The sequence below is a fragment of the Amblyomma mixtum genome, chromosome 3 (genome assembly GCF_055824585.1).
Source record: "Amblyomma mixtum isolate Tamu chromosome 3, ASM5582458v1, whole genome shotgun sequence".
Classification (NCBI taxonomy): Eukaryota; Metazoa; Arthropoda; class Arachnida; order Ixodida; family Ixodidae; genus Amblyomma; species Amblyomma mixtum.
In genome coordinates, this window is record NC_143014.1 from 120,145,907 (window position 1) to 120,170,378 (window position 24,472).

General features: G+C 47.7%; 1 protein-coding gene across 6 annotated transcripts in view; it reads right to left on the bottom strand.

Moving 5' to 3' along the window:
* Nucleotides 1-577: 577 nt before the first annotated feature.
* Nucleotides 578-24,472, bottom strand: part of LOC149351609 ((Lyso)-N-acylphosphatidylethanolamine lipase-like) — a 38,829-nt gene continuing 14,934 nt past the window's right edge. For 4 of the 6 annotated variants that reach the window (XM_089580937.1, XM_089580934.1, XM_089580935.1 and 1 more), the window contains 6 exons: nucleotides 16,410-16,561; nucleotides 12,708-13,004; nucleotides 11,794-12,063; nucleotides 10,771-10,885; nucleotides 7,938-8,124; nucleotides 578-7,496 (listed from right to left, as the gene is read on the bottom strand). In XM_089580937.1, the coding sequence (XP_089437063.1) occupies nucleotides 7,395-7,496; nucleotides 7,938-8,124; nucleotides 10,771-10,885; nucleotides 11,794-12,063; nucleotides 12,708-13,004; nucleotides 16,410-16,561 (1,123 nt within the window). In that variant the 3' untranslated portion in view covers nucleotides 578-7,394. Of the gene's footprint in view, nucleotides 7,497-7,937; nucleotides 8,125-10,770; nucleotides 10,886-11,793; nucleotides 12,064-12,707; nucleotides 13,005-16,409; nucleotides 16,562-23,909; nucleotides 24,261-24,472 lie in introns of those variants that run through there. The other 2 variants (XM_089580933.1, XM_089580936.1) reach the window with 2 other exon arrangements.

Below are 24,472 nucleotides of genomic sequence, written 5' to 3' on the forward strand. Positions count from 1 at the left end.
ACATTTTACAGTTGGTTTCAATTGGAACCAATGAGAATTATTTGGACGAACCTATAACTTACTCCGTATACTTTCCGAAATGTGGTGCCATCTGGTCAACTTCCACTTTAACAGCCAAAGTCAACAAGCTGCCACGATAAAATGGCAGAAAATAGGAAAAAGGTTGCTGCGATATTTTCGGCTGAGGTGGTTGGTATTGTGTACACAGCCGGCGTAGGTGTATTCACCACAGCCAACTGACGAGGTCATCTAATGTTGCCATGTGTGTGTTCTACTCAGAACCGAAATGGATTCGAAAGCAAACAGAATCTGAAAGCAAAACCACAGCGTATTTCAGGCCCCTTTTCTGTAAAATAGGGCATTTTTAGGCACCGACGTCGGAAATAGGCATTTAAAGGCACTGACACCCAAAATAGGCATTTATAGGCACTATAAAAAAAGTATTAAACATATTGCAGTGATGGGAATGGCCAAAACCATTTTGTAGCAGGCCTTGTAGCAGGAAAATATTCGCTTTGTAGCAAGCGTCACTTGTTTTGTAGCAAGAGCCGGCATTTCCGAAAAAAAAAGCTTAGAAGACAAATTTATAGTTTATTTGTAACAGCATACATCAATGCAATGCAATACAGAAACACACAAAGTGTATATTGACTAGCACTGGTAATCATTACCATGGTAATTGTACCGCAAGACAAAGAAACATTGTCTTCACCAGCAACAAAGAACTGAGACCGAAGTACTCAAAATATTAAAATAAATTATGAGTGTAAACAGGAGCAGCCACTGAACTAAACCTGCTTTCGAGAAAAAAAGGAACTGACCATCTTGGATTGCAGTAAGCATGTATGACAACCCTTCGCACAAGAATCAAGAGAAATGAAAGGGAATTAGGCATGTGCTTTAAAAATACTGATATCAGATGGACAGGCCTATGTTCCTTTCTTTGAGCCCTTATTAAAGGCAGCCAGATGAGAGACACTATCATTCATTTTTTCCCTAGCTTGGCTCAATATTGCCTGGCCACTCGCAATGTCACTGAAGTTCTTCAGCTTCATGCCCCGCTCAATCAGCAATTCAGCATTTCTGAACATGTGCTGCGCTTCATCTACCTTCTGTTTCGCTTGTGCTTTAGACAAGCTGGCACTTGCTAGCACTGGATCCGCACCTGCACGTGGCCTTTTCGACTTCTCTTGTTCGCAGGCAATGCGCTCTGCATACCGTTTCGATGCGCCTCGAACGGCCCTAATGACATTTGGACAAATTGAAAGCTGGCATGGGTCACTGTTGTACCTTCTGGCAAATGACATAATCTGGCGAATACCATTCACGCTTGCCAGACAAAGGTTCGACCTCTCATTCAAAACCCTTGTATTCTGGCTGAAGCCTCGCTCAACATCAGCGTTCCCATGCGGAAGCGAAAGAAGGGCCTTGACAAGCTTAGTCAAAAGCGGATATTTTCTCTCACCTTGAGCGCCCTTGATGATAAATATATTATGCCAGTATTTGTCAAGTGGCCCATCAGTGCCCACATTCAGCGCTTCAGAGCTTAAGAGTGTCACCTCATCAAGGAGAGATGAAACTTGGCTAGGTTGTATCACTTGAGGCGCACATTTTGCAAGATATCTGAACGATTCTGCTGAAGACTCCTGGGAGTGGGTGTTTGGGTGCAAGCACCTGAGGTGCTGAAGTGTCAAATTCTGAAGAGGAAGCCTTGTCAGAACGTACTTTGAGCACGCTATGTAAAATGACCTAGCTCCTAGTCGAAATTCAGCTTTCTCTGAAGCAGACCAAGATTTCATAGCTTCCTCAGTATCTGCCCCAACTACTATGCTTTCCTTCCAATTCTGCGAACTTTCGACATCAATGGAAGCGAGCTCATGTCCCTGTTTCAACATGAACACCTGAGGCCTCAGAAATCTGCCCAAAATTTTCTTCAACATCATCACCATTTCATCATAAAGAACATGCAGCAAAGGTTCACTCTTTTGAAACAGCGTCAGAAATCCCACAACTAGGTCACCTGCATTCTTCACAAACAGAGCCTTTGCGTAGAAACTTTTGTCATTCAGGTTTCTGTTTAGTCTCGCCCTCATGCTACCTGCAGCACGCACTGGTTTCTGGGAGTCTAGGATGCTCTTTAGGGCAGAAAACTGCTCGACTAGTCTTTCCACGGCTGGTACAAGAGACAACCAGCGACAGTTGACATGACGCAAAAACACAGTTTCAGGCAATCCAAGAGCCTCTTGTTTTTCTTGGAGCTGGGCACTTTGCACCGAAGATGTCTTGAAAAAGTAATACACGTCACTGACTACAGTTTCAACTTCACTACCAAATGAATCAAGAGCACATGAAAACGCGTTGTGCACCTTGTGCAGCGAGCACTCTCCGATTTCCATTAAGGGGCCGTTTTCCTGGGTCAATTTTTTCTTTAAACACTTCATTACATTTGGACCATCACTGAAAAATGAAAAAAACCCTGCTCGAGGAATATTTTCAGTGGCTTCATTTACACATTTCAAAAGGATATCAGCCGTTGCCCTCCCCAAACGAAACGACTGCAGGTGCTCGACCACTACTCCTTTTTCAGCACCAGAAAAGTAGCGCACGAGAACATCAAACTGCTGGCACCGCTGTTCTGGCAGTGGTGTTTCATCTACACTGATACTGTAAAACACACCAGGACGATTCAGTTCCTCATGCACAAGTCCCTTGAAATAAGGCCCAAGCCCATCTGACACAACGTAAGACACTTTTTTCCTACTACAGGAGAAGTCTTTAGCCACCTTTGAGTCGGGAAACATCAAGCGATGAAGGGGTGTAGCCGTATCCGCCCATGAGTATGGGAGACCTTTTATCGTCAATGCCAAAACAAAAAGTGCTTCGCTAGCTGTGACACGGTCTGCATGGGTCATCGTGCCTGTCGATGAAAAATCCAACGATGCTTGAACAGCAGCTGGCCTCTTCAGCCTCCCGTCAGGGCCCCGAAGCTTGCTGGTCAGCTCCAAGTGCTTTTTACTCTGTGAATGCCGTTTCACTGCTGTGACACCATGCTGTGAGCAGTTGATTGTCTGGTTACAAATAATGCAATAAGCATTTTCTTCCCTTTTTCCTGGTCTGCACCACACCTCGAAGCAATCTCCATTGCAGTCGACATCTTTCAATATGCCAGAGTTAAATTTGCTGTTGCGTCCTGCAAACGATAAATAATAATGTTAGTTTGATGAAATAAAAAGCTGTTATGCAAGCAATATGATCCTGTAAATTAGAGAATAATTGTAGAGTGCTTAAACATATTCTAAAAAAAAAAATAAAGACCCAGGAAACACTACGGTTCTTTTCCCACAACAGTCATGGTTAACAATTATACACTTCATTCAAACGTGGCAGTACAAGTTATAGAAACACGTTCCTCGATACAGAACTGAATATTAAAAATTAACTTTAACAAAATTTCAATGGAGGCAAAATTCCAGAGGGCCGTGCGATGTCAGTGCACGTTAAAGATACCTAGGTGGTCGAAATTTCCAGAGCCCTTCACTGCAGCGTCCTTAGGTTGTAGCTGTTGCACTAATAGCTGCAAAAGTAGCTTTTTCAGGGCTTTCAGAGCACCTGAGCTGCACATACCGGCAATCTTTCCTGCACTAATTTGATGAATAAACGTTAATTTGGATAAACGTTAATTTGAACACGTAAAAACAAAAGAGCAGTTTGTTATAAATCCAGAATAAGCAAAGTGCCAAAAATTTGCAGCTCACTAATTGCAAAGTATTGAAGGCTTCTGTCTAGATGTTTGGGAGAGCAAGCTCCATTCTAAAAACCGGACACGTGTAATTATAAAAGCAGTACCACTTTCGCCGACAAAGAGCGCACCTGCTTTGAGCGCGCGATCGCGCTATCATGCAGTCCTCGACCGCCGAGGAAGGGTGGAGGCTTTCTCCCACGTATCCCTTACCCGCCCGTTAATTGCTGCCCTGAAAAACGACCTTGTTTCCCCTTACTTTTTGAAAGCTTCCGCCGTAAATTCGCGAAGCCTGCCAAGCTTCGACAACAGACAGGGCCGTCAGCGCAGCGCCAAAATCGTACGAACGTAGCGGGCGCGCCAGAAGACGCTTGTTGCTTCATCGTATAGCCGGAAGGCTGCAAAATACCGCGTTCCGTGGAACTTTCTTTCATTTTCGCCTCGGAAGTTTTTTTAATTACGGCAGCAACACGAGCACGAAGGCCAGAAGGCCCACCAACTCCGTGAGAAATGTACGGCGTCATATACGTCCGCGGTATACACTTTATTTCAGAAGCCGCTACATAAAACTCCTTAGCATGAGTTCAGTGCTCATATCCATATAACACTTTCAGCTCAAGCTGCAAAGGCACCGCTTTAAGGACGTCTTTCAATCAGCCAAGTGATGTCAGGAAAACGCATTCCGTAGGCTCCGCAGCCGGACAATCCGAAACTACCAAGCGACCTCGCATGCCGAGTGAATAAAGGAGCGCGTGAATGGCCCAGTCGCCGGCGAGTTTTATGCATTTCGTGCCGCAAGATTGTTATGGGCAGCCCGGACGTCACTGTAGCTTTATTTCAACCACGGAATTCGTAGAACTGCGGATGGCAATATGAAATTACTGAGCGACGTTACACGGCTGCCCAGCACGCCACGTGCTCCAGGGCTTTCGAAGCTGATACTAGCGTAAGACGAACGCCACAAAACTACAAGTACTCTTTCATAAAAAGTAAACAAACCGGGAATTAACAGCACCCTCTCTTGCAGGCTCAAACTACCGCGGTTCTGCAACGTGCATCCACCGCCATTCGCTCAATTTGCTACTGTTAAGTCATGTTCAGTTTCTAAATTTGAACCCCGCCACACTGACTCATCAGCTCTTATGTCCAGAAAGACTCATTTGAATAAACTAAAAGGCGCAAAAAACGAGAAAAAGCTTACCTTTCAGTTTCGAGAGCGCCATCGTGACGCCGCCACGACGCCGCTGAAACCGCTGAAACCACGCAGTCGAGGCGAACGAGCGGCGGGAAAGTGCAAGAGCGCGCACCGACGCGCCAAGGCCTAGCCACGGCCCACTCCACCAACTACTCGCCTCCGGTGCCGGCCCACCGGAAACGCTCGGAGCTCGGACGCGGTGGAAAGCGTGACGCGTTCACGACACCCTCACTCAGTCACACTCTCCCATCAGAGACGAAGTAGACGGAGCACCATGCGGATCACTCTAGACGAAGACTGAGAACTGGATCGTATTGGATTTTACCGGCTACTCTCAGACTTCAATGGCGGACAACAGTCGCAAGCATAGTTCCCTCACAGGGCAGTACCTGACGTTGGCGACGGCTCGTTTTGGCGCAGCTTTGGCGCAATTTTGCAAAAAGGCCCCTTTTTGGAGCAGCATGTAGCAGCTTTATCGAAATGGCGCAGATTGGCGCAATTGGCGCAGCATTCCCATCACTGCATATTGTCAACAGCTAATTCATGCTCATATGTAAAAATGGTGCGCCTACGAAGCGTTGAAAAAATAGGCATTTGCCTAAAATCCGATCTCTAGTTATAACAAAACGCTACAGCTAGTAAAAGTTATGGGAATATGCTCACGGTTAAAAACAGAAGAGGCAAGCTTGCTGTGGTCACTTCAAGAGAAGATTTTATTGTCACAGATCGCTCAAGAAAAACAAACGCGTAACATCACAGCTTCCTGTGTCGCAATCGCGGTATTTACATTTGTACACGAGTGAAGGAAAGTTTCTTTAAATACTCAATTCATGCTTGTGCTTAGTCGGATACAACTTAAGTGTGTTCCACCCACAGTCAGGACCACGGCATAGAATTTTAGCTGTACAATTTTTATTAATAAAGTGAAACACTAAAAAGCTAATTTCGTTTACTTTTGCGATTGGCTAGCGGAGTAATACAAGACGTCGCGGACGTGGCACAGTGTTACCAAACTACTGCTTTCTTTAAGTTGTATCCTACTATAGTTAACGAAACTAGAACAAAAGGCAAAACACAAAGCTAACATTTATCGACAACAAAATGATCACACAAATTTTAATAGTCATTCTAATATGCACTCCTAACGAGCAACGAGGTGAGCAAATGCATTATTTCATGACAATGACAATAATAAAAATGAAGAAATGTTTGCTTTTGTACACGATCACGGGCGATTCAACATTCCATCCGACGTTTTTAAGAGCTATCCGAGGTGCTTCAAAACCTCGAAAAACGCAAGGTCGTTTAACGCACTCACAAAGCACATAGTGCTTTGGTAACAGTACACCAAAGGAATAGTACACCAAAAGGATATTAGACAAACACATTGAGACAGAAAGTTTCGTACACAAGAGATGAGAAAAAGGCACAGTGAGAACGAAAGCCATACGCAAAGTTTTAGTTTTAGTGAACCAACGCATATTCCGGATTAACGAACCAGTCGTGAAGATTTTCAAAGCGCTCGCTGTTTCGTGACACGATCCCAAGATGGGTACATTAATCCCCGCCCCTGACAATGAGAAGCGCCCCGCCGGCAACACAACTTTCGCAGAGTCGATATTCGCACATATGCAGCAGATACGTCCCGACATCGCGATCGCAGTAACCAAAAAAAGTATACAGCTCGATAGGGTGTTGCCTAAGCCTTAATATAATGCTAATGACGCGCCCTCTCAAATAGTCTTTATGGGAACCAAGTCTAAGTATTCTACTAGGAATGCGGATTGTTGGCGAACCTTCTGAAGCGGTTAGCGGGGGTATTTAATAAACTACCAAAAGAAAAATGAACAGACGTGAAAAAGTTGTTAATGTGCAGAAACACGATCGAAGAACGCTCTTAGTATCTCGCACAGGGCGTGATCAGCGAGAGCAATTCGCAGGAATAAATTTTATCGGATGTTGTAGCTAGGAAATGCGGTCTTGAACAACGTCACTTTGAAAAATCGAGTGCATGGCTTGACTTTCGAAAACAGTGTACATAAAAGTACTAAATATATACACTGGCAGTTGCAACTTCGTGGGAAGTACAACTGCCGATATTGCATTGCTTTAGTTTTAATTAGCTTCTCTAACTTTTTTTTTTTTTTACCGGCAGGAGAACACATCGACAGTGCCGTCCTCTTTGCGTTGGTAGTTATGAAAAGGCGTATCCCGAAAACTGGCAACCCGAGCAACGAGGGAAGTCACGAAGTAATTGCACAGACAAGAACCCCCAAAAGTGACTTCCAAATAGTGAAATATTTCTTTGTTTTCATGTGCGAATAAGAGTTTCATAACTTACGGCACCACTTGCATAGAATGTTGCATAGAATATCACTAATTGTTTTTTTTTTCAAAGTTTGAGCGGCTAGCACCACAAAGACGCAATTTCTGGACGGCTTGTTTCAGTTAGTCAGCCTTTTAGTGTAGCCTCACGTCGACAAGTTCACAGGCCCTGTTGACCACGTCGCAGAACTCTTCGGGCTTCTCGTAGTGCAGATTGTGGCCACAGTCTTCTAGCACCTGTTCAGAAAATGTTAACAGACGGGTTTGAATGGATGAATTGAAGGCTTAAAAACTAAGGTGATGAAGGGTTTATAATTAAGTATTACAGTCGCGAGATAGAAACTAACAGGAGGTTCTCGAAAAAAAAAAGAGGTGAGTGGAAGACGTAGTGTGCACCTGAGGCTAAACATGGGTGACAGTTCATACCAAGTGCATTGTTACCCAACATCCCCTCGCTCTGTGGGATCTACTACTGTGAATGCTATAAATTGGCTCTCAAACGTGCTGTAAACGATGTCTTCCATACTTCTCACACATATTCCTGCAAATGTGAACACACAACATGCCTATATGTTTTTATACAACGAAAAACATAGCGACGCTTTGATTAATTAAGCGCTCCTGAAGTGAAATGGTGGTGGAGAAGGCGCTAGAAAACAGCACATGGGGCCAACTCACGTGAACTTCGACGTAGGACTCAGTCCTGGCTTCACGGATGGCGAGCGCAGGCCTTCGGCCCATGAAGCTGTGTGCGCCGTAGATGAAGGTGAGCCCCATTTCTTGAGGGAGCGCCACTAGCCTGGTGCCCATCGGGTGCTTTACCCATGGAAACCTGTGCATCAGCGCCTTCACCGAGGCCTCGCCGCTGCGAACAGAAGTGAATGCATCGGCAGGATTAGAACACAAGGGCAAGTATAAGTAACACTTATACCACAACAATATTTTTTTTTCTGGGAAAAGTTCTCTCACGCAAGCTCCCGTTTTTTCCGGAGACTTGACTAAAAGCACAAAAGACGGCCGTCTACTTGTTTTCCACCCCTTCGTGACAGAGGTGAAGTGAAGTGTAAGTGTTACAGGACGTCCGCCGTATGATGTCTCAGTTGTGGGCAAGCACGATGTTCGGCTATTACTTTTGCTATCGAAAAGAACTTCTCACTTCGTTAGCGAAAGTACTTTCAACCGAGAGGGGCAGCGCAGAAGGTCGCTTTGCGACGACGAACGCCTCTCGTGCGGACTGCCAACCTTTTTGTATCTGCTGCTGCATACGCCCAGAAGGTTCTTTTTGCCCAAGTTCAATCGCTGCATGCGCAACAATCGCAACGAAGTATGTACAGACAGGAAAGTCTCTACCATACACTCCGTAAGCGAAGCCGATAGCTCTATTATTAGCTGCCGGCTGGAGACCATACTTGAGATGAAAATTGACTATTGGTTTTCAACTCGACAAAGAGGTTTCAAGCCGCCGGCTAATAATAGAGCTGTGGGATTTGTTTACTAAACACGTGGACCAGACACTGTTTTCTCCGACTGTAGTACCCTTGCTCATCTAAAAGTTCTCCCGCTCACTTGCGCGAAGCGGCGAACTGCCAGGTAGTCTTCGGCAACCTCTGAAGCAACGCATGCATAGCGGCAAATAAATACCGCTGTTGGTGCTCGAAAACGCGCGCGCCATCGGAAAAGCGACATTTAGACGACTATAGTCGCTGTTCCTACACGCCACGCGGAAAGTCCGTCGACGCAGTGTCCCTATGCAATCGAGGCGGCAGCGTCACGAGGAGTGCATCGCCGGAAAGGACGCGCGCGCGAGGGCCTTGGGGTCAGCGAAAGCGCCAGTCTCGTCACCTTGCGTGCATTTTTGCGAGCGCATTGCGGAATACGTGCGCGTGAGTCCGGTTTCGGAGCGGCCGCGAGACTTCTTGGCCTTGTTCCTTGAGAAACGACCCGCGGTCATTAGAAGGACCCGCGTCCACGACGGTGCTCACTGTCCGCGACTCCGCGGAGCTGGGGTCGCAGCTTTATGGACCGCTTGTTCTTGAGCCGGTTTGCAAGGTTTACTCACCCCCTGTCCCTCAAGGTATCAGCCTCGCCGGCGTGCGCAATGATCTGTGCACATCCCTAGGATTGCTTGATAGAATGCTATCAACATTAATTGGCCGGAAAGCCTCGATGCTCTCTCGTCGACTGAATGCTGCCCGTTATTTTCTTAAGGAAGCCTCTGCCCTGCGGAATTCGCGATCCAACGGATGTTACGGCCACCTCTAGCAAGTGAACACAACACGGACAATACAAGAGGATTGATTGATCGATTGATCCAAGAATGTTTTACGTGCCTAAGCAACAACGTGGTCTCTAGTTCCTGTGATACGCGAAAGCTAACCGTTGTTTACTGTAAAAGCAAGGACTTGGCGGGTGTAATGGAAGGCAGTACTTTTACGAAACTTTTTTTCTTCAGAACTTTAGCCCAACGACAGAATGAAGCTACGCCGATGGGCGAAATAATGCACAGCCGGCATGATGGGGACCGGTGGAGAAATATTCCGTGCTTGCATCACAAGGGGATGACCAGAACGGTGATGGCGCGTATTCTTTCACCGCCACGACAAGGCGTTCGATCTCTTTTCATTGAGCTGCTAATACGGAGTTATTACGCAACTTACGCTTTATTACCGCTACTTCCAACTAAAAGATACAGGCATTCTTCTATGTTTTTTTTTGCTTTCGGAGACTGTTTGCTTCCATCATACCAGTAATAAACTGGCCTTACGTTGCAAGGCGGCACACGGACTGAAAAAAAGTTTCGAGAAAGGCTGGGATCTACGACCGAGACAGGGCTTCCTAATAAGTTCCGTACAGTCGGTAATGGCGTTGTTGTTCCACTCGGCCACTGTTTGTGCTCCGAGAAAGAACGGGCAAAAAAAAAAAAATAATTTCGCCTCTGCGGAACCAAGATTATAATAACCCAGGCGCTGTACTACAATATCGGAAAGCTCCTTATCGCGCAGAAGCTTACCGAATGCGTGGCCCTTACTGAGCCGAGGCAACGCGGCGAGCAAGCTTTACCTGAAAGCACAAATGCGCAAAGGAAGCTAAACAAGGAGCTGTACCTAATAGGGCTGTATGTTGCGCACAAGCGTGTGCACGTTTGTTTTGCCTGTGTATGTGAGCAGCATGCATACGTCTTCGAGCGTACGTGCGCGCGTTTGTGCGAAGCGAAGAAGCGAAAGTGCCGTTGATCTTACAGATCAAAGGTCCCTTCTGACAAGGCCGTGAGCTTGAGCGTTTTTTTTTTTTTTGTCAGCGCTGCCGGTAAATTGGTGGTCTCGACACAGCGATCACACACCGCTCTCCCGTTAAGGTCAGCGTGAGAGAACACGACCAAGGCCGTACACGGAGTGCTGTCATTGGCACACCATTACCGAGCCGTTTAGCCTCATGCAAGGGCGAAGTAAACCTCCCTGACAAAACAGCGAACAAAGACACGGCAGCAAACAAACAAAAATGAGGCGCTCACCTGGGCCTTCGAACGTTGCAGTGGTAGAAATAACTGACGACCGCAGTCTCGTCCTGGACAATTTTACGAAACATGTTGGTTTCGTGCGAGAGTACGACTCCGAGGAATGGTGGTCCTGAAAAAAACATGACGATAAACGCCGCCTGTAATGAGGCGCTCTCAGGCAGCTAATTCTATACATTACGGAAACCCATAACAAGCGTACACGAAGCTCTGAAAATAACAACCGGTTGTGCGAAATACAACACGTCCACGTGAGCACGGAGCCGCTTGCATGAGTTACAGTGACGCAGTTTGGGATGCGTATGCAAGAAACGATTGTTTACATTCATTGCCACAACGTAAGTCCCTCATCCTGTTGCCCCGAGGACTGCGTACGAGCAGGAAAGTAGTGATTTGCGCATTGAGACCATGAGGAAATACAGATAGACTTACGTGAGAATTAAAAGAGTGACGGGAAACGTTCGAAAAGTAAGACTATTACAAGTCGAGCGCATAAGGGGCACATTTATGGGCAACTCTTGAAGCGAGTGATTGGGAGGATGGTCCCTTTTTAGACTAAATTTTTGGCTCGTTTTGCCAAAAAAAAAAAAACAGAACCAGTGTGGTTTTTACAGCGAAACCTTTCGCTCAGACAGGGGTGGCGCTAGTGGGGGGTCGACTTTCCCCCGTCGCGGCGTTGGGTTCACGTTGCGTAGCAATCTTTGCTTCGAGTGCACGTTAGCTTGTGTTCACATAGCCCGCACTGAAGCGTGAGCGTTGCAAATCAAGGTGGGGAGCAAATGGCATGCCCATCGCCCAGGGCTGCGCGGATAGCCCCCCCGTTTCCACATACATGAGCAAAAAGCGCACCCCATTCATTGGAGCAACGGCCTAATGAGAAGGGACAACGTTTACATGAATGCGAATTAACGCCTCCGATGCTGCCACACGGTACCTCATTTAAAAGATGAGACTCTGCTAGAAAAGGTGAAATTCCGCTTTGATTCTGGGCTGCGTACTATAGGGCAAGAAGAGCCTCACCCAAGATTCCGCTAACGCGTAGCACCGAGCAGATGTCGGCGCGGCTGAAGAATTTGAGGCCGAGCGTGAAGGCGGTCACGAGCCAGGGCAGCAGTTGGAAAGCCGTGTCCGGCACGCGGCTCTCGGAGAAGCCCCACGGGTCCTCGAGGATCAGGTGCTCCACGTGTTGGGGATGCCGCAGAGTATAGGCCGCCGCCACGAAGGCGCCGAAGCTGTGGCCCAGCAACACAAACCTCTCCAGGCCCACCTGGCGCCGCCATGCCTCGAGCGCTGCAAACCATGCGGCAAGCTAGAGCGAAGCACGGAGGCAGGCTGCCCGCGTGTGCCTGGGACAAGCGGCACTGTGGCCGGAAGCACAGGATTGGTAAATCTGCGGCCTCGAGCTGAGCCACTCTTTAGTTATATGGAATGGGGCAATGCTAGAGGGGCACCGGGTACGAGGGAGCGCGAAGATTTCTGGAGCCAGAGACTGGACACATGCATCCTTGTAACCTTATGGAGCCCTAAAGTAGGCGGCTAAAACCTAACCAACGTCCAACATAACACGACCCGTGCGCATTTACCGAGCAGATATACACTTTAGGTTACTTCCTGGGCCAGAAACAAACTAGCTAACAGTCTGATTTGACATGAGAATAGGAAGTTTACAAATACTCGAAATACTTTTTCTGCAACTACTCATTAGCTACTTATTGTGCAAACAACCTCTTGTCCTGTAAGAAGGTGTATAATATTTTCACAGGTCAAGGCTTAGGAGGCTTCATGGGAAGTCAGTCTTGTAATATTGGTCTGAATCATCGCAGGGACTGACTGAAGACTGATTGATGAGAGTGTGCCTAGTGCACACTCTTCGAACGGAAACAAGCTTCCTACCACGGAGACAGGTCCTAGACGGCCGAAGCACGCACACGCACCTTGAGCCATCTGCGCCTCGGCGGTGCCCGCGTCTCTGGAGAGCGTGGGCCGCGAGCTTTTGCCGAAGCCCAGCAGGTCGATGGCGTAGACGCGCCGGCGGCGGGACAGCGCCTCCATGTTGAGTACCCAGAGCGCCGCGCCGCATAGGTAGCCGTGCACTAGCACCAGCGGCAGGGTCTCGGCGCCTTCATCCTCGTCAGGCTCTAAGTGGACCGTCCACACGCGGCTGTTCCGCGGAGGGCTGTCGCTGATGCGCCCCACGTCCACGTAGTAGCCGCTGTACGGCTTCCGCATAGCTGTGAAGGAATCAACAGTGAGCCACCACGTGGGCGTCCGGCCGGTCTCGACTAAATACAACTGGGCGATATAGGTGCCCTAGAAGCTGGAAAGTGCGCACGAGCAAGAAAACTCAGTGCAGGTCCTAGGCTTATAGAAGGAAGGCAATGAGGAATGCTCGTTGATATGCATGGAGTGGCAGCTTCCGCCATTGCATCAGCCGTCCAACAATCCTGTTTCTACGAGAATAACCAGTCATCCGTTTCCCACGCCATGGCAACACTGCCTTCCGCGGGTCCGTGCCCCACTTTACTACGAAAGAATAGGCTGCATATGGCAGTGACGGCCATTACTGGGCGCAGAACTGAGGCCATCTGATGGAGATTTACAGTAAGCGCTGCCAGGGTGTCGCCATATTATACGCTGGCCTGCTGTGTGCACCTGGTGCAAGCGCGGTGGAAGTGGTAGCGCGAGCTCTCAGAACCTGTCCGAAACAGCAAAGCACAGGTATATTGACATGTGCGCGTAGCAGCCAATACTATTGTACTTGCGTTGTCGCTGTTTAAGGGATGCTGCTGTGCTCCTGAAGGTGCTCGAATAGCGGCGACAGAAGCGTGCAGTAAATTGTTTTACTGCATGCAGCAGATCGTTTCCCAGATCCAAACGGATGGGGGGGGGGGGGGGGGGGCGAAAAGTTGGAGGGTCACAAGCTCCGCCGTAAGGGTATGGCGCAATAGCGTAATTTGTTTATAGTTATAGATGCCGCGGCATCTGCCAATGTATCCAGAAGCGCTCGAGGTGCAGCCAGCGGAAATAAATAGGATAGGGAGAGGACAGTGACAGGAAAGAAAGAGGGGAAAGACAGAATGAGGTCAGTTGATGGTGGAATAATATTTAAAAACTGTGCACAACAGTTCATTTCTGGCAGACAACACAGCCGGCAGGCGTGCACTTTCGTAGTGAGCCCGCGCGCATATTAGCACAACGTTCAAGAAAAAAAAATAAGCACACCATCTAGTTTGAATGCATAGTTTATAGTTTCAAGGTGCTTGCAAAATTACCAAGTTTCCCATTGAGGGTGGAGGCAACGAAGAATGAACGACGTTAACTCGAGTAGTGATAACACGCAGTCACTGCGATATCAGAATGCCCCAATAATAAGCACAGGTCTCTCCAATTTCGAAAGGGAACATAGTTTGAGCACTCGATTAATGGTTACTCTATGTGCGACAAGCACACTAATTTTTCAGTTTTATAATTTTAAATTTGATAGCGAAGCAAAAAAAAAAATCCCTCTTTCTGCGCAGACTAGTTTTTCACTTTCATATTGGACCTCATTTTATAAACAGCTTCTTCGCAGCCTCTTAAGCACCTTTCTAATAATTGAAGTCGCAGTCTCGACGGCGGGCAAGCTGTCCTTATCTTCTTTTCCGTGCTTTCGTGCATCGTAAATGAAAAACCCTGTCCATTAAATTTAATTTCAGGAAACGGGTGTAATAAATTCTTCTTCAGCAACCGAAGCCACACCGAACAAGGAGGGCAACATGAAGACAATGCATTGCAACAATATGCACATTCAACCAGAAATTAACCCAACGTCAAATTGCGACCGAGGCTTCGATGAAATGTTGCAGCGGACCGACACTGCATTTTTGTTCGTATTTTTCAGTGTGGCAGAGAAAGACTAAGAAAGACCGTCAGTCGGGGCAAATTGTGCAGCAGGTTCCACTAGCTCTTGTTGCAGTTTTTTTTATCAGATACCCTTTAAATCAAGAACACCAGTTTCGACAAATATCAGTCCAGAAATCAAGAAAAAGTTGCGCGGCAGTAATGCGACACTGCAGCATATCGCAGGTACTTATCCAAGGGGAACCCACCCCCAACCCACGAAAAATCGTTCGCAGACGACGATCTTGCATTTTTGTTCGAGAAAGAAAGGGGAGGGGGGCCCCTTTGAGAGGAATGCTGTTGAAAGGACACGACAGAGCAGGGATGTGAACGCGAGGAGCGGGGCGAGACAGGTGCTTGTGAACGAAAGGCATCATTGTGACCTTTTGACAACTGCTCTTTGCACTACCTAGAAAGCTGGTGGTGACCGTAGGGGCTTCAGGTTCACGGAGATTAGGGAGCAGCCCCCTCACCTTTTCGAAAAATAATACAGCGGAGAGTGACTGACACCTCCCCTCGCGCTAACCCCTTCAGACAGCAGAGAAGGAAGAGAAGGCGGGGTCTGTGAACGACGAATTTTTGGTTACAAGAAACCTTCCTGTTAGTCAGCTTTCCTGAAATTCCGCAAATTGTCCACTGCTGCGAGAGTCAGCGGCGAGCTGCTGCAGAACTCCACGTGGCTCGACAAAGGAGATTCTGCGACCATTGCTCTACAGCCGCCCCGAGACGGCACTCCACGCTACCGCCATTTAAAATGCAATTATTTCTGTCTTGTCACTTTCTGTTATCAAACCGCTTGGCACACAAGTAAAAAAACAGGCAAGAGAACTACAAAGAAAAACATCAGACATGACAGCGCAAAGGTCACACAAACGTGGTGACGCAGCAACAAGGAACACCACGCGTTGTCGAAGCGGCACGTTTGATTTGAGCATAGTGGTGACCTCTATGCTCCAGAGAAAGGCAAAAAGGCTGACGTTCTGTTCTTGAGTGGTGGCCGCCGACGGGTTCGATCCCGGCCGCGGCGGTCGAATTTCGATGAAGGCGAAATTCTAGAGGACCGTGTGCTGTGCGATGTCAGTGCACGTTAATTAAAGAACCCCAGGTGGTCGAAATTTCCGGAGTCCTTCACTACGGCGTGTCTGAGCCGCTTTGGGACGTAAAACCCCAGTAAACCAAACCAAACCAGTTCTTCCATGGTAACAGATGTAGGTCCGCCTTTTGGTTGTGTGTCTCGCCATGCGGGATATTCTTCCTCTACTGCAGCCACAAAGAGATATTCTTCGACCTTTTGCAAGTTACAGTATAGAGCCGGCTGTGGCAGACGGCCTGCACTGAAATCGCACACCACACTGGCCGCTTTTTGCATTTAGCCTTCGTCAAAATGCGGCCGCCGCATCTGGGATCCCGTTCGGCGATCATTGCCTCACAGCAGGATGCCAAAGCCACTGAGCCACCGCGGCCTCTCACTACTAAGAATCAGGGACATTACAGACGCAGCGTTTTTGAGGAACTGGTCCTGAATCATTTGCACTCTAGCGCACCCACTTCCGAACAAGACGTCAGACTTTAGAACATGTCAAACTGAACGGCATTCTATCGTTAGATAAGTGTCGCTGCGAATAAAACGGGCGTGCAAGCAGTGACAGGGCCAGCCACGGCGCACGTGTCTTGACTCCGGGAGCTCATTTAACTGCAGCGCTTCTAACACAGAAGTAGGCATTCTTTGCGAGAACTGACGAAAGGCGTGTACTCACAGCCAAGGACCCGGCGTTCTGCATCGTCGAGGCTCTGCCTCGATGAGGGACACCAGCTGAATAAAGAGCGCAGTCGGAGCGGGAACTCAATGAGGAAGTACGTGAGGATGCGCAGTACCATATCTAGCAGGGTCTCCTTGTAGTAGCGTAACCTGCGTCAGAGAGAAATGGCGCCGTGTCGCCCGTCAGGAACCCCTTTCGCGAACGAGAGGCGACATTGAGAAGACCGCCACCAACGAAAAGGCTGCGCTTCCGATCTGTGGCAAAAGGGAAGGGACACAAAAGGGTGCAGGAGGAGGGCGCTCCTTCAGTCTGCGGTCCACCCCACCGCTGGGGGCAGACACTCCGGGCGACACTGGAAGCTCTTCCATGAACTGGAGGGGCCAGTGAACGCGCCAGCGTTCCTCAGACCCCTCTCGACCCACGTCAAGAAAAGCGGACAGCGGAACACTGTTCTGCTCAGCGTGCAAGGAACAAGCTGTACGACGCTGACTTGTCAAGGATAGCTGTTCACCTTAGTACCCTATTCGCCACTAAGCAGTCAATGGCGCTGCAATTTCCGCCCTCTCTTTTGTTTGTGTGTCTGCATACCTTGACGTTCGAGCGGACCACACTCTTTCGTCGCTAGCTGAAATTCCCAAAGCCCTGCCCCTGGAATGATGGGACTCAGTTCCCGCGCATTTAACAATGCTGTAACAATATTCGAGAGCCAGTGGCGCGTTGTAAGGCTCGCCGCGAAGCCTGAAGCCTGGTTCACATGCGGAAAATCCTGTTCCGAGCGGTCGCGGCGGCTCGAGCCGAATTGAGCGGCCAGAACGACGACATTCCAACAAGTTGAACGTTTTTCGCCATGATGCGCCGCTCAATCGCTTGCAGGTGAAACAGCCTTAAGGCACGAAGATTGAAGGCAACTTACTTGTTCAGTAGAAGCAGCGCGAATTGCAACTGGGACGAAGACGCACAAAGACGAGCGCTAACTTCCAACTGCAGTTTATTGCTTGGCCCCCAGAAATATACACGACAGGTTGAATCAATAAATGATAAGATATCGACCATAACACGAGAAGATACGTACTAAAAGCTGCTGATACATTGTGCCACATGCGCAATGTTGACACATGCTTCTTTTACCCTTGCAATTTCTGCGGCTTCAAGAATTTCGTGAGTGAGCTGATTGTTGTGTCTATCACTGCGCATGCCAAGACGTCAATTCATCATTTCATGTACATTGTTTTAACGCTGCTTAAGGCGTTCAATGAGGCATCCTACATTTTGCTTACGGCACGATACCATGATGAACAACGCCTTCCTGACAATGCAGGAATCCTTGCGCTGTTCACTTTTCTGCATATCTTCCCCAGCTTATCAGGATCCGAGAAGACTACTTTAACGTCTACTGATTGCCCATCTTTTTTCAGTCTATGTCAGAGGTGGTGAATGTACGGTACTACTGCTAACCTTTTTTTTCTAACTGTTGCAGACGTTCCACCATTTTTGATCCTTCTGGATGACTTTAAACTTACAAGAATCGATTCGGCTATCGAGACAAGCAGTTGTAGGGGGTAAACAAAGTGTACAAGGCGCTGGGCTTGATAATTGAGGCTATCTTTTATTAAACGGATGCACGATTTTTTAAGTGCATTAATATATATAGCACGACTTGGCCACAGCACGTTGTACTAGTTTAGAAAGAGGTTGCGGAAACGGAAGTAATCGTTTACTGTTACGTGGTTAGTAAGCCCAATATGCATGATTAGGCATAAATGGGAGCTTGAGGTCCAAGATTCTTCGCACGTTATCCTGCAGGCATTTACTGGTTAATATGAGCAGATGAAGGCAATTTTCAAGAATGCTTTGGATCTGTGGTCTAATTGCTTCGAAGTTGTTAACATTGGTGCCTGTCAGGATAAGAAACTCGTCTACGGAACGAAGCACTGCACAACCTTGGATCCGTCTAATTGACTTTTGAGCTTCCTGACCTTTTGTGCCAATAGTAGATCGCTTAGCATAGGTGCAATGCATGGTCCTATGCATGCTCTTGTACCAAAGGCAGACGTTAAATAGCGTCTACATGGGGGAAATTTTAGAGTTATTACGAATGCTTTTAACGACTACTTTCTGCTTATAAGCCGGGAAAGATTTGCAGAAAAGTGAACAGCGCTAAGTTTTGTTACACAGGAGTGTTCCATAAAGCACAAAAATCAATTCGCGCCATGCCAAGAAGGCGTTGTTTACTCCATCCCGCTATCGTGCGGCAAACAATATGTAGGACAAAGAGTAATGTGTCTCAATGAACGCTTGAAGGAGCATCATAATAATGTACGACATGAAACAATGAAAGGACATGCTGGTATAGTCATATATTGCAGGGACTGTGAGCATAAAACATGCAAGCCATACTTCGCGGAAACGAAAGCGATAAACAGGCACAACAATCAGCTTATACCCGCGAAATCCTTGAAGCCGCAAAAATCGCAAGGGTAAAGGAAGCATGTGTCGGCAATCTCTCTGTGGCAGTAACAGCACGGGAACTAAGGTTTTTAGCCGCAAGGAAATGACGCTGCAGTTCTCGCCATCAACAGTAGTACGTACCTTTTCGTCTGGTTGTCAATATGTTTTCATTTATTGGTTGAGCCTGTCGTACATATTGTGACGTAGGGGTGACGGCAGTCCGGTCCTCAGGAAGGTACCGACAGGGTTCTAAATTAAACTTTTCACTGCGCTGATTTGCGCCCAAAAAGCACTGAACTGCTCGATGGTGGCGGTAGCAACAGGCGTGTTGGGCGGTCGTCGAATAGCATCACCGCTGTTCTCGGCCTCGCTCAATTTGAACCTATAACGAAGGACTTTCGAGTTAAGGCATGGTAATCGACTACAACAATCTGCATTGCGCGCGGCTACAAACATTTCAGATAAACCTGGTTGCATCTCTCGCCAGAAACAAAGTATAAGTCGCATGCCGGCGGATTTGCGCATGAACAAATAATGCTATGCGGCAATATTTAAGCGGGCCAAGAAATAAACTTCTCTTGAAGTTAGCGCTCGTCCTTGCGTGTCTTCCTTTGTTCCCGTCTCAATTCGCGCCGTTTCTACTCAATGGATTACCAACTCGCCCAAGTTTCTGTTTTAACTTTGTAGGGCATAGCTGCACACACACAAAAATCGAGCGCTGTGAACATATTGCGAGAGTTTATACTCCCGACAATAGTGCATACCCCTGCTCTTCGACGGTGTAGCCTACTCTCCAGATTGAAATTAGGCGTAGCTGTTCGGTTAAAATACACACTTCGAGTGATAGAGCAGATGCGGTTCAGAGAGGTAATCTTGAAGTGCAGGAATGGCTTGAGTGGACTTCTTCCGTGCAGTGCATTGCAGAATATTGAGAGGCAGCGTACGCATCAGTGAAGGTCCCCGAGACCCTTCTTTGGCTTTGATGCCACAACTTCCGAACTTACTAACCTTCAGCCGGCTTTCGTAGAAGGTATCCGTCGTTCACCATTACGCAGGCTGAAATTTGCTCGAAGTTTGGTTCAAGCACAAGCACAGCCCTTTGTCAACAGTTTACATCCCAGTGGGTTTCCTTCCGAGCTCCACCGTGTGGCTTGTAATGCATCCTTAGTGATCAAAATTTCCTGAACGTAAGAAGAAATTTGGTGTTGCCCCCTGCAACTGCCTCCAATGGGGTAGGACTTCCACGAATGCTGCAGGAGCCCCACTACACGGCTTAAAAGCAAACCTCCCGGGCTCTAATCTTGCTCAAAGGCTGTAAAGTCAGGAGGCAAGTACACGAAGACCGCTGACACAGTCGCGCTCGCGCATTCCTCCGAATTTACTCCACACTGTACTGTGCACATGGATCCCCAACTTACGGCTTGAAGCATTCCGCTCACTTGTACGAACCTGAACTTATGCAATGTCCTAGGCTTGTGCTGTTACACTCTTCTACTCTTCCGAGAGAATGCGCGCCACGGATTCGGCCTGCTGTAAATACCCCCGGAGTGACGAGCGACCTCGCCTCAGTAGGGTCCCCCAGTTGAACGCACCTCCTCGCTACGGGACTATCGTCGGCCCTGTCAAACAATAGCCCGGCTTGTGCGTGGCTTGGTCGCAATCGAAAGGCTTTGCTTCTTTCTGAGTTGCCTAGCGCAACCTCTTAGGAGGGTGTTACGAGGAAGAGGGATACTTGCGGGACTTAATTAAGAGATGGCAACGGGCTCAGTGAGCGCTGCATTGGGGTTGAGACAAAGGGCCGGGCTCGAAAAGGGATGCTTAGGTTGAACGAGCTAGGAGCGGTACAAGTAATCCACTAATCTCCGATGCGTGTTTAATACAGAAGCGATTGGCCAGACCCGTCTGCCAAAGTGTCCAGAGGATTTAGCACCGTTAGATTACCTAAGAAATACGTAGAAGTGTTCTATAGTGGAGCATGCATTCTTACAGCAAAGCAGTTGAAACGGTCACGTCCCGTTATACCACAGGCAGCGGCATGCTCACACATTCAACGGTTTTAAGTTGTTGGATTGTTCAAGGTAGACCAGGAAATGTGCGCAGCGTGCCGAGTCAACAAGCGACCAGCATCAGCAATTCCACGGCCAGGGTAGCGTGCCGCAAATAGACCGACCCCCGTGCTTCACTAAGATACGAGGAATGAGCCAGGAACGACTCTCTCAGCATGTACTCGCCTTCCATGTCAACTTCCAAGTCAATGACGGCGTCTAGCAGGCTTCCCTGCTTCTCAGAGAGCTCGGATACAACCGCATCGGGGGAACTGACTCAGATCTTTGTTTATGCGTTCAGGGATGGCGATGATGATAAGCCTTAGAAAATGATGAAAAACAGAGAGACGTCGTCGTCTTCCTTGCGGGGGCACAGGAGTGACGCGCGCCAGTCGTGGAAGTTGAAGACAATGGTTTGCGGTGCTACACGGAGCGAATCTAATTAAGCGAAATTGTGAGGCTAGCTTTTACACAGCGACATGCACTCAGAAAGTGCGCTCAGATTTAATTTTATTCTAGTTTCCTTCTATTCGATTCGAGTTTGGTTTCGCCCGTGTTAGGGCCCAAAATTGCTGCAGCGGCGGCAAGTGCCTTTTCGCAAATGTAAACACTGGTACGCATATTACCATATTACGTTTAAATAAATAAGGAGCCAAACTGTAAATGATAAAAAGTTGACTATTAGACATTAATGAACCAGCGTGCTAGTTAACACATCTTAGCTGTATTCTGCTGCACAGTACCACAGACAATACTGAATCGAAAACAGCCCTCGTTTTATCAAGATGCCTTTTCTAAGGCCTGTATATTCGCTGCACGACGAAACACTTCCCCTGTTGGACAAGTTTATGTTCAAGTTATTTAAATTGAACACAGTCGGTGCCGCCGAAGTGGCTCAGTGGTTATGGTGCTCGGCTGCTGTCCCGAAAGACGCGGGTTCGATACCGGCCGCGCCGGTTGAATTTCGATGGAGGCGAAATTCTAGAGGTCCGTGTACTGTGCGATGTCAGTGCACGTTAAAGAACCCCAGGTGGTCTAATTTTTCGGTGCCCTTCACTACGGCGTTCCTCATAGCCTGAGTCGCTTTGCGACGTTAAACCCTCATAAACCATAAACACAGTCGGACGCAACACTTTTGAAAACGGTCCTCGACTGCTACTTTTGAAATCCTGGCCAACTGATCGCTTTATCTCGTGACCAGTTAATAGCATCTGATATATGTCAATAAGCTCCGAAGTTCGACCCAGCAGCTGCGGAATTTCGACCATAGACAAAGAAATTGTCCCGTTAGGGAGAATGTTTCCGGGCCTTTTGGAAATCGGCAGGCAAAGAGCCGCATACGAGAAAAAAGCTATGAAACAAAAAGGGACGAGAGAAAGGAGCAAGCGCAGACCGTTTTTTTTTTACAGTTTATCGAGCCTAGTGATCGCGAAAATACAAAGCAAGAAACCAAGACAAAGAGTAACACAATAGATACCAGACACACGCACACATATATTTTGTGTCACTCTTTGTCCTTCATTCTTGCGCTGTTTTCACAATGCAGTACCAACTACCCCGTCAGCCCGCTCTTGTGAGCCTATAGTGAGCGCTGTTTCTTCGCGAAAAAGAAGTAACGAGTCCTTCGACCGATTCTTGATTTTAAAGGCGCCAAAAAACATGTGCCTTTAAAATCAGGAATAAATCAATGCCAACCATAGCCCAACAGCAAGTTCTCTAAAGCTATTCGACTTGTCCTCGCCAGTAGTTTCAAAATAAATTAATAAAAACAAGGACCCCGTACAGATGCCATATTAAATTTTTAGAGGGGCATTATAGAATAAAGTCTTCAAGGGAAGCACTATGTGCCCTTTCTATAAACGACAAGCTGACATGAGAAGTAGCATGAGACTAAGGACCACAGAGACATTTCAATGCCACCTTTTCGGGAGAAAAATATTGGGCTGAAAGGAGGCCCACTCTGCGCACCATGAGCTGCCCCTCTGCCACATGAGGTGTTCCACGTGAATTCGCGTTTGAAAAGGCAGACGGCCTCAATGAAGCAATGCGAGCTCAGCATGCCTTAACCGATGCAAAACAAGCAGAAGCGTCTTGAACCGCGACCTAAGCTGGCATGCACAAGTTCACGCTCAGTAGGGGAAACCGATTGAACGGAGGGACGAAGCCGAAAACATTGTGGACACTGAGGCACTAAAAAAAAAAAACCTTTTGTTCTGAACTTCCCTGTCCGCAGAACCTCACCGATGTAAGAATATGGTGGTGTTGGACACTGCAAAGTGTGAAGCAAAGAATCATGTTCAGTGCCCCACAAGCTTCAAGGCCAACTAAAGTACGAGGTCGTAATTGCAGTGAGGCAAATAAACTTAAGAGCTGCAGTATATGTGATAAAATCCTGCTCAATACATCGTGCTGCATGACTGTAGTGCATATAACAGCTAAATGTTCCTATATATTTGTTTATTTCTGTGGAAACGGAACAAGAACATCGAACCTGACGAATATATTTATCACAGTGAAGTTGTCATAATAGCAGCGACAATTTAGTCTGTTTCGGCTCATGCTATCCAGAAAAGCGCTCGGATAGAGAGACAATAAACGTTTATGAAAATGTTGAGGTGGTGAGCGAATTGAAAAGAACGAAGAAACGGAATATCCCTACAGGGAATTTGACATCATCTACTCAAAACAAACAGATGTCCGCGGAGAGTCAAAGCTCGTTGCTACCTCCGTGTGAAGGCGGTCATCACATAAGCGTATTGCGATGAATTGTAAAAAAATGAGCCAGGCTTAGAACGTCCTAGCTCATGTGCTTATGTACTCAAGAGTTGTAATAATTAATTGGGATTTGTTCTCGCCGCCGCCCTCGGCTATCGAATTTGTTGCCAGATGCAATTCAGCTCATAAGTTCAGCTTCATTGTGTCCACCTTCTAGCGGTCTAAGTTATATGAAGAACAAAAACTATATGTGGCACAGGCTGAAGGTAACACCGTGAAAGAAGCTCACCAGCTTTGAGGTTTTTTTCTGGACGCCTTTTTTCTTCTCCGCGGAATCGCGGTAGCCACGCCAATGCTTTCGCACATTCTCGTCTGAATGGTGCCACTGTGTTGCTCCGAAAGGCGCCGGCTTTTAAAGCGCAGATAAGGCGCGGCACAGTTTATCAGTCGAGAGTGAATCACATCGTCAGCAACGAGGCGCCCCCGTCGTACGATGAAATTCCTCTCTATGAAAGGGGACGAAGAACGCCCCCTCGGGCAATCACCCCCGGCGTACGTGCAAGAAGATGGACGAACGAGCTGAAGGGTTCGAGCGGCGCGATGAAGAGCGCGAGTGTTCCCAAAGGGGGTCTCTGCCCTGTGCTTAACCACAATGAACGCGGCTTACTCAGCAATAATTTTTATTTCTTAACGCTTTGTGCCTCTTCAACCTCCATGCAGCACCATTAGATACTTCATTAGACCTTCAACTTTGACAGTGCCTCCCTAGTACTTAGAAGAAAAAAATGTAGTAATTTAGACATGCACAGTCACCAGCAAAAGTTAACAGTATGTGTGCGGTTGGGATGAAAT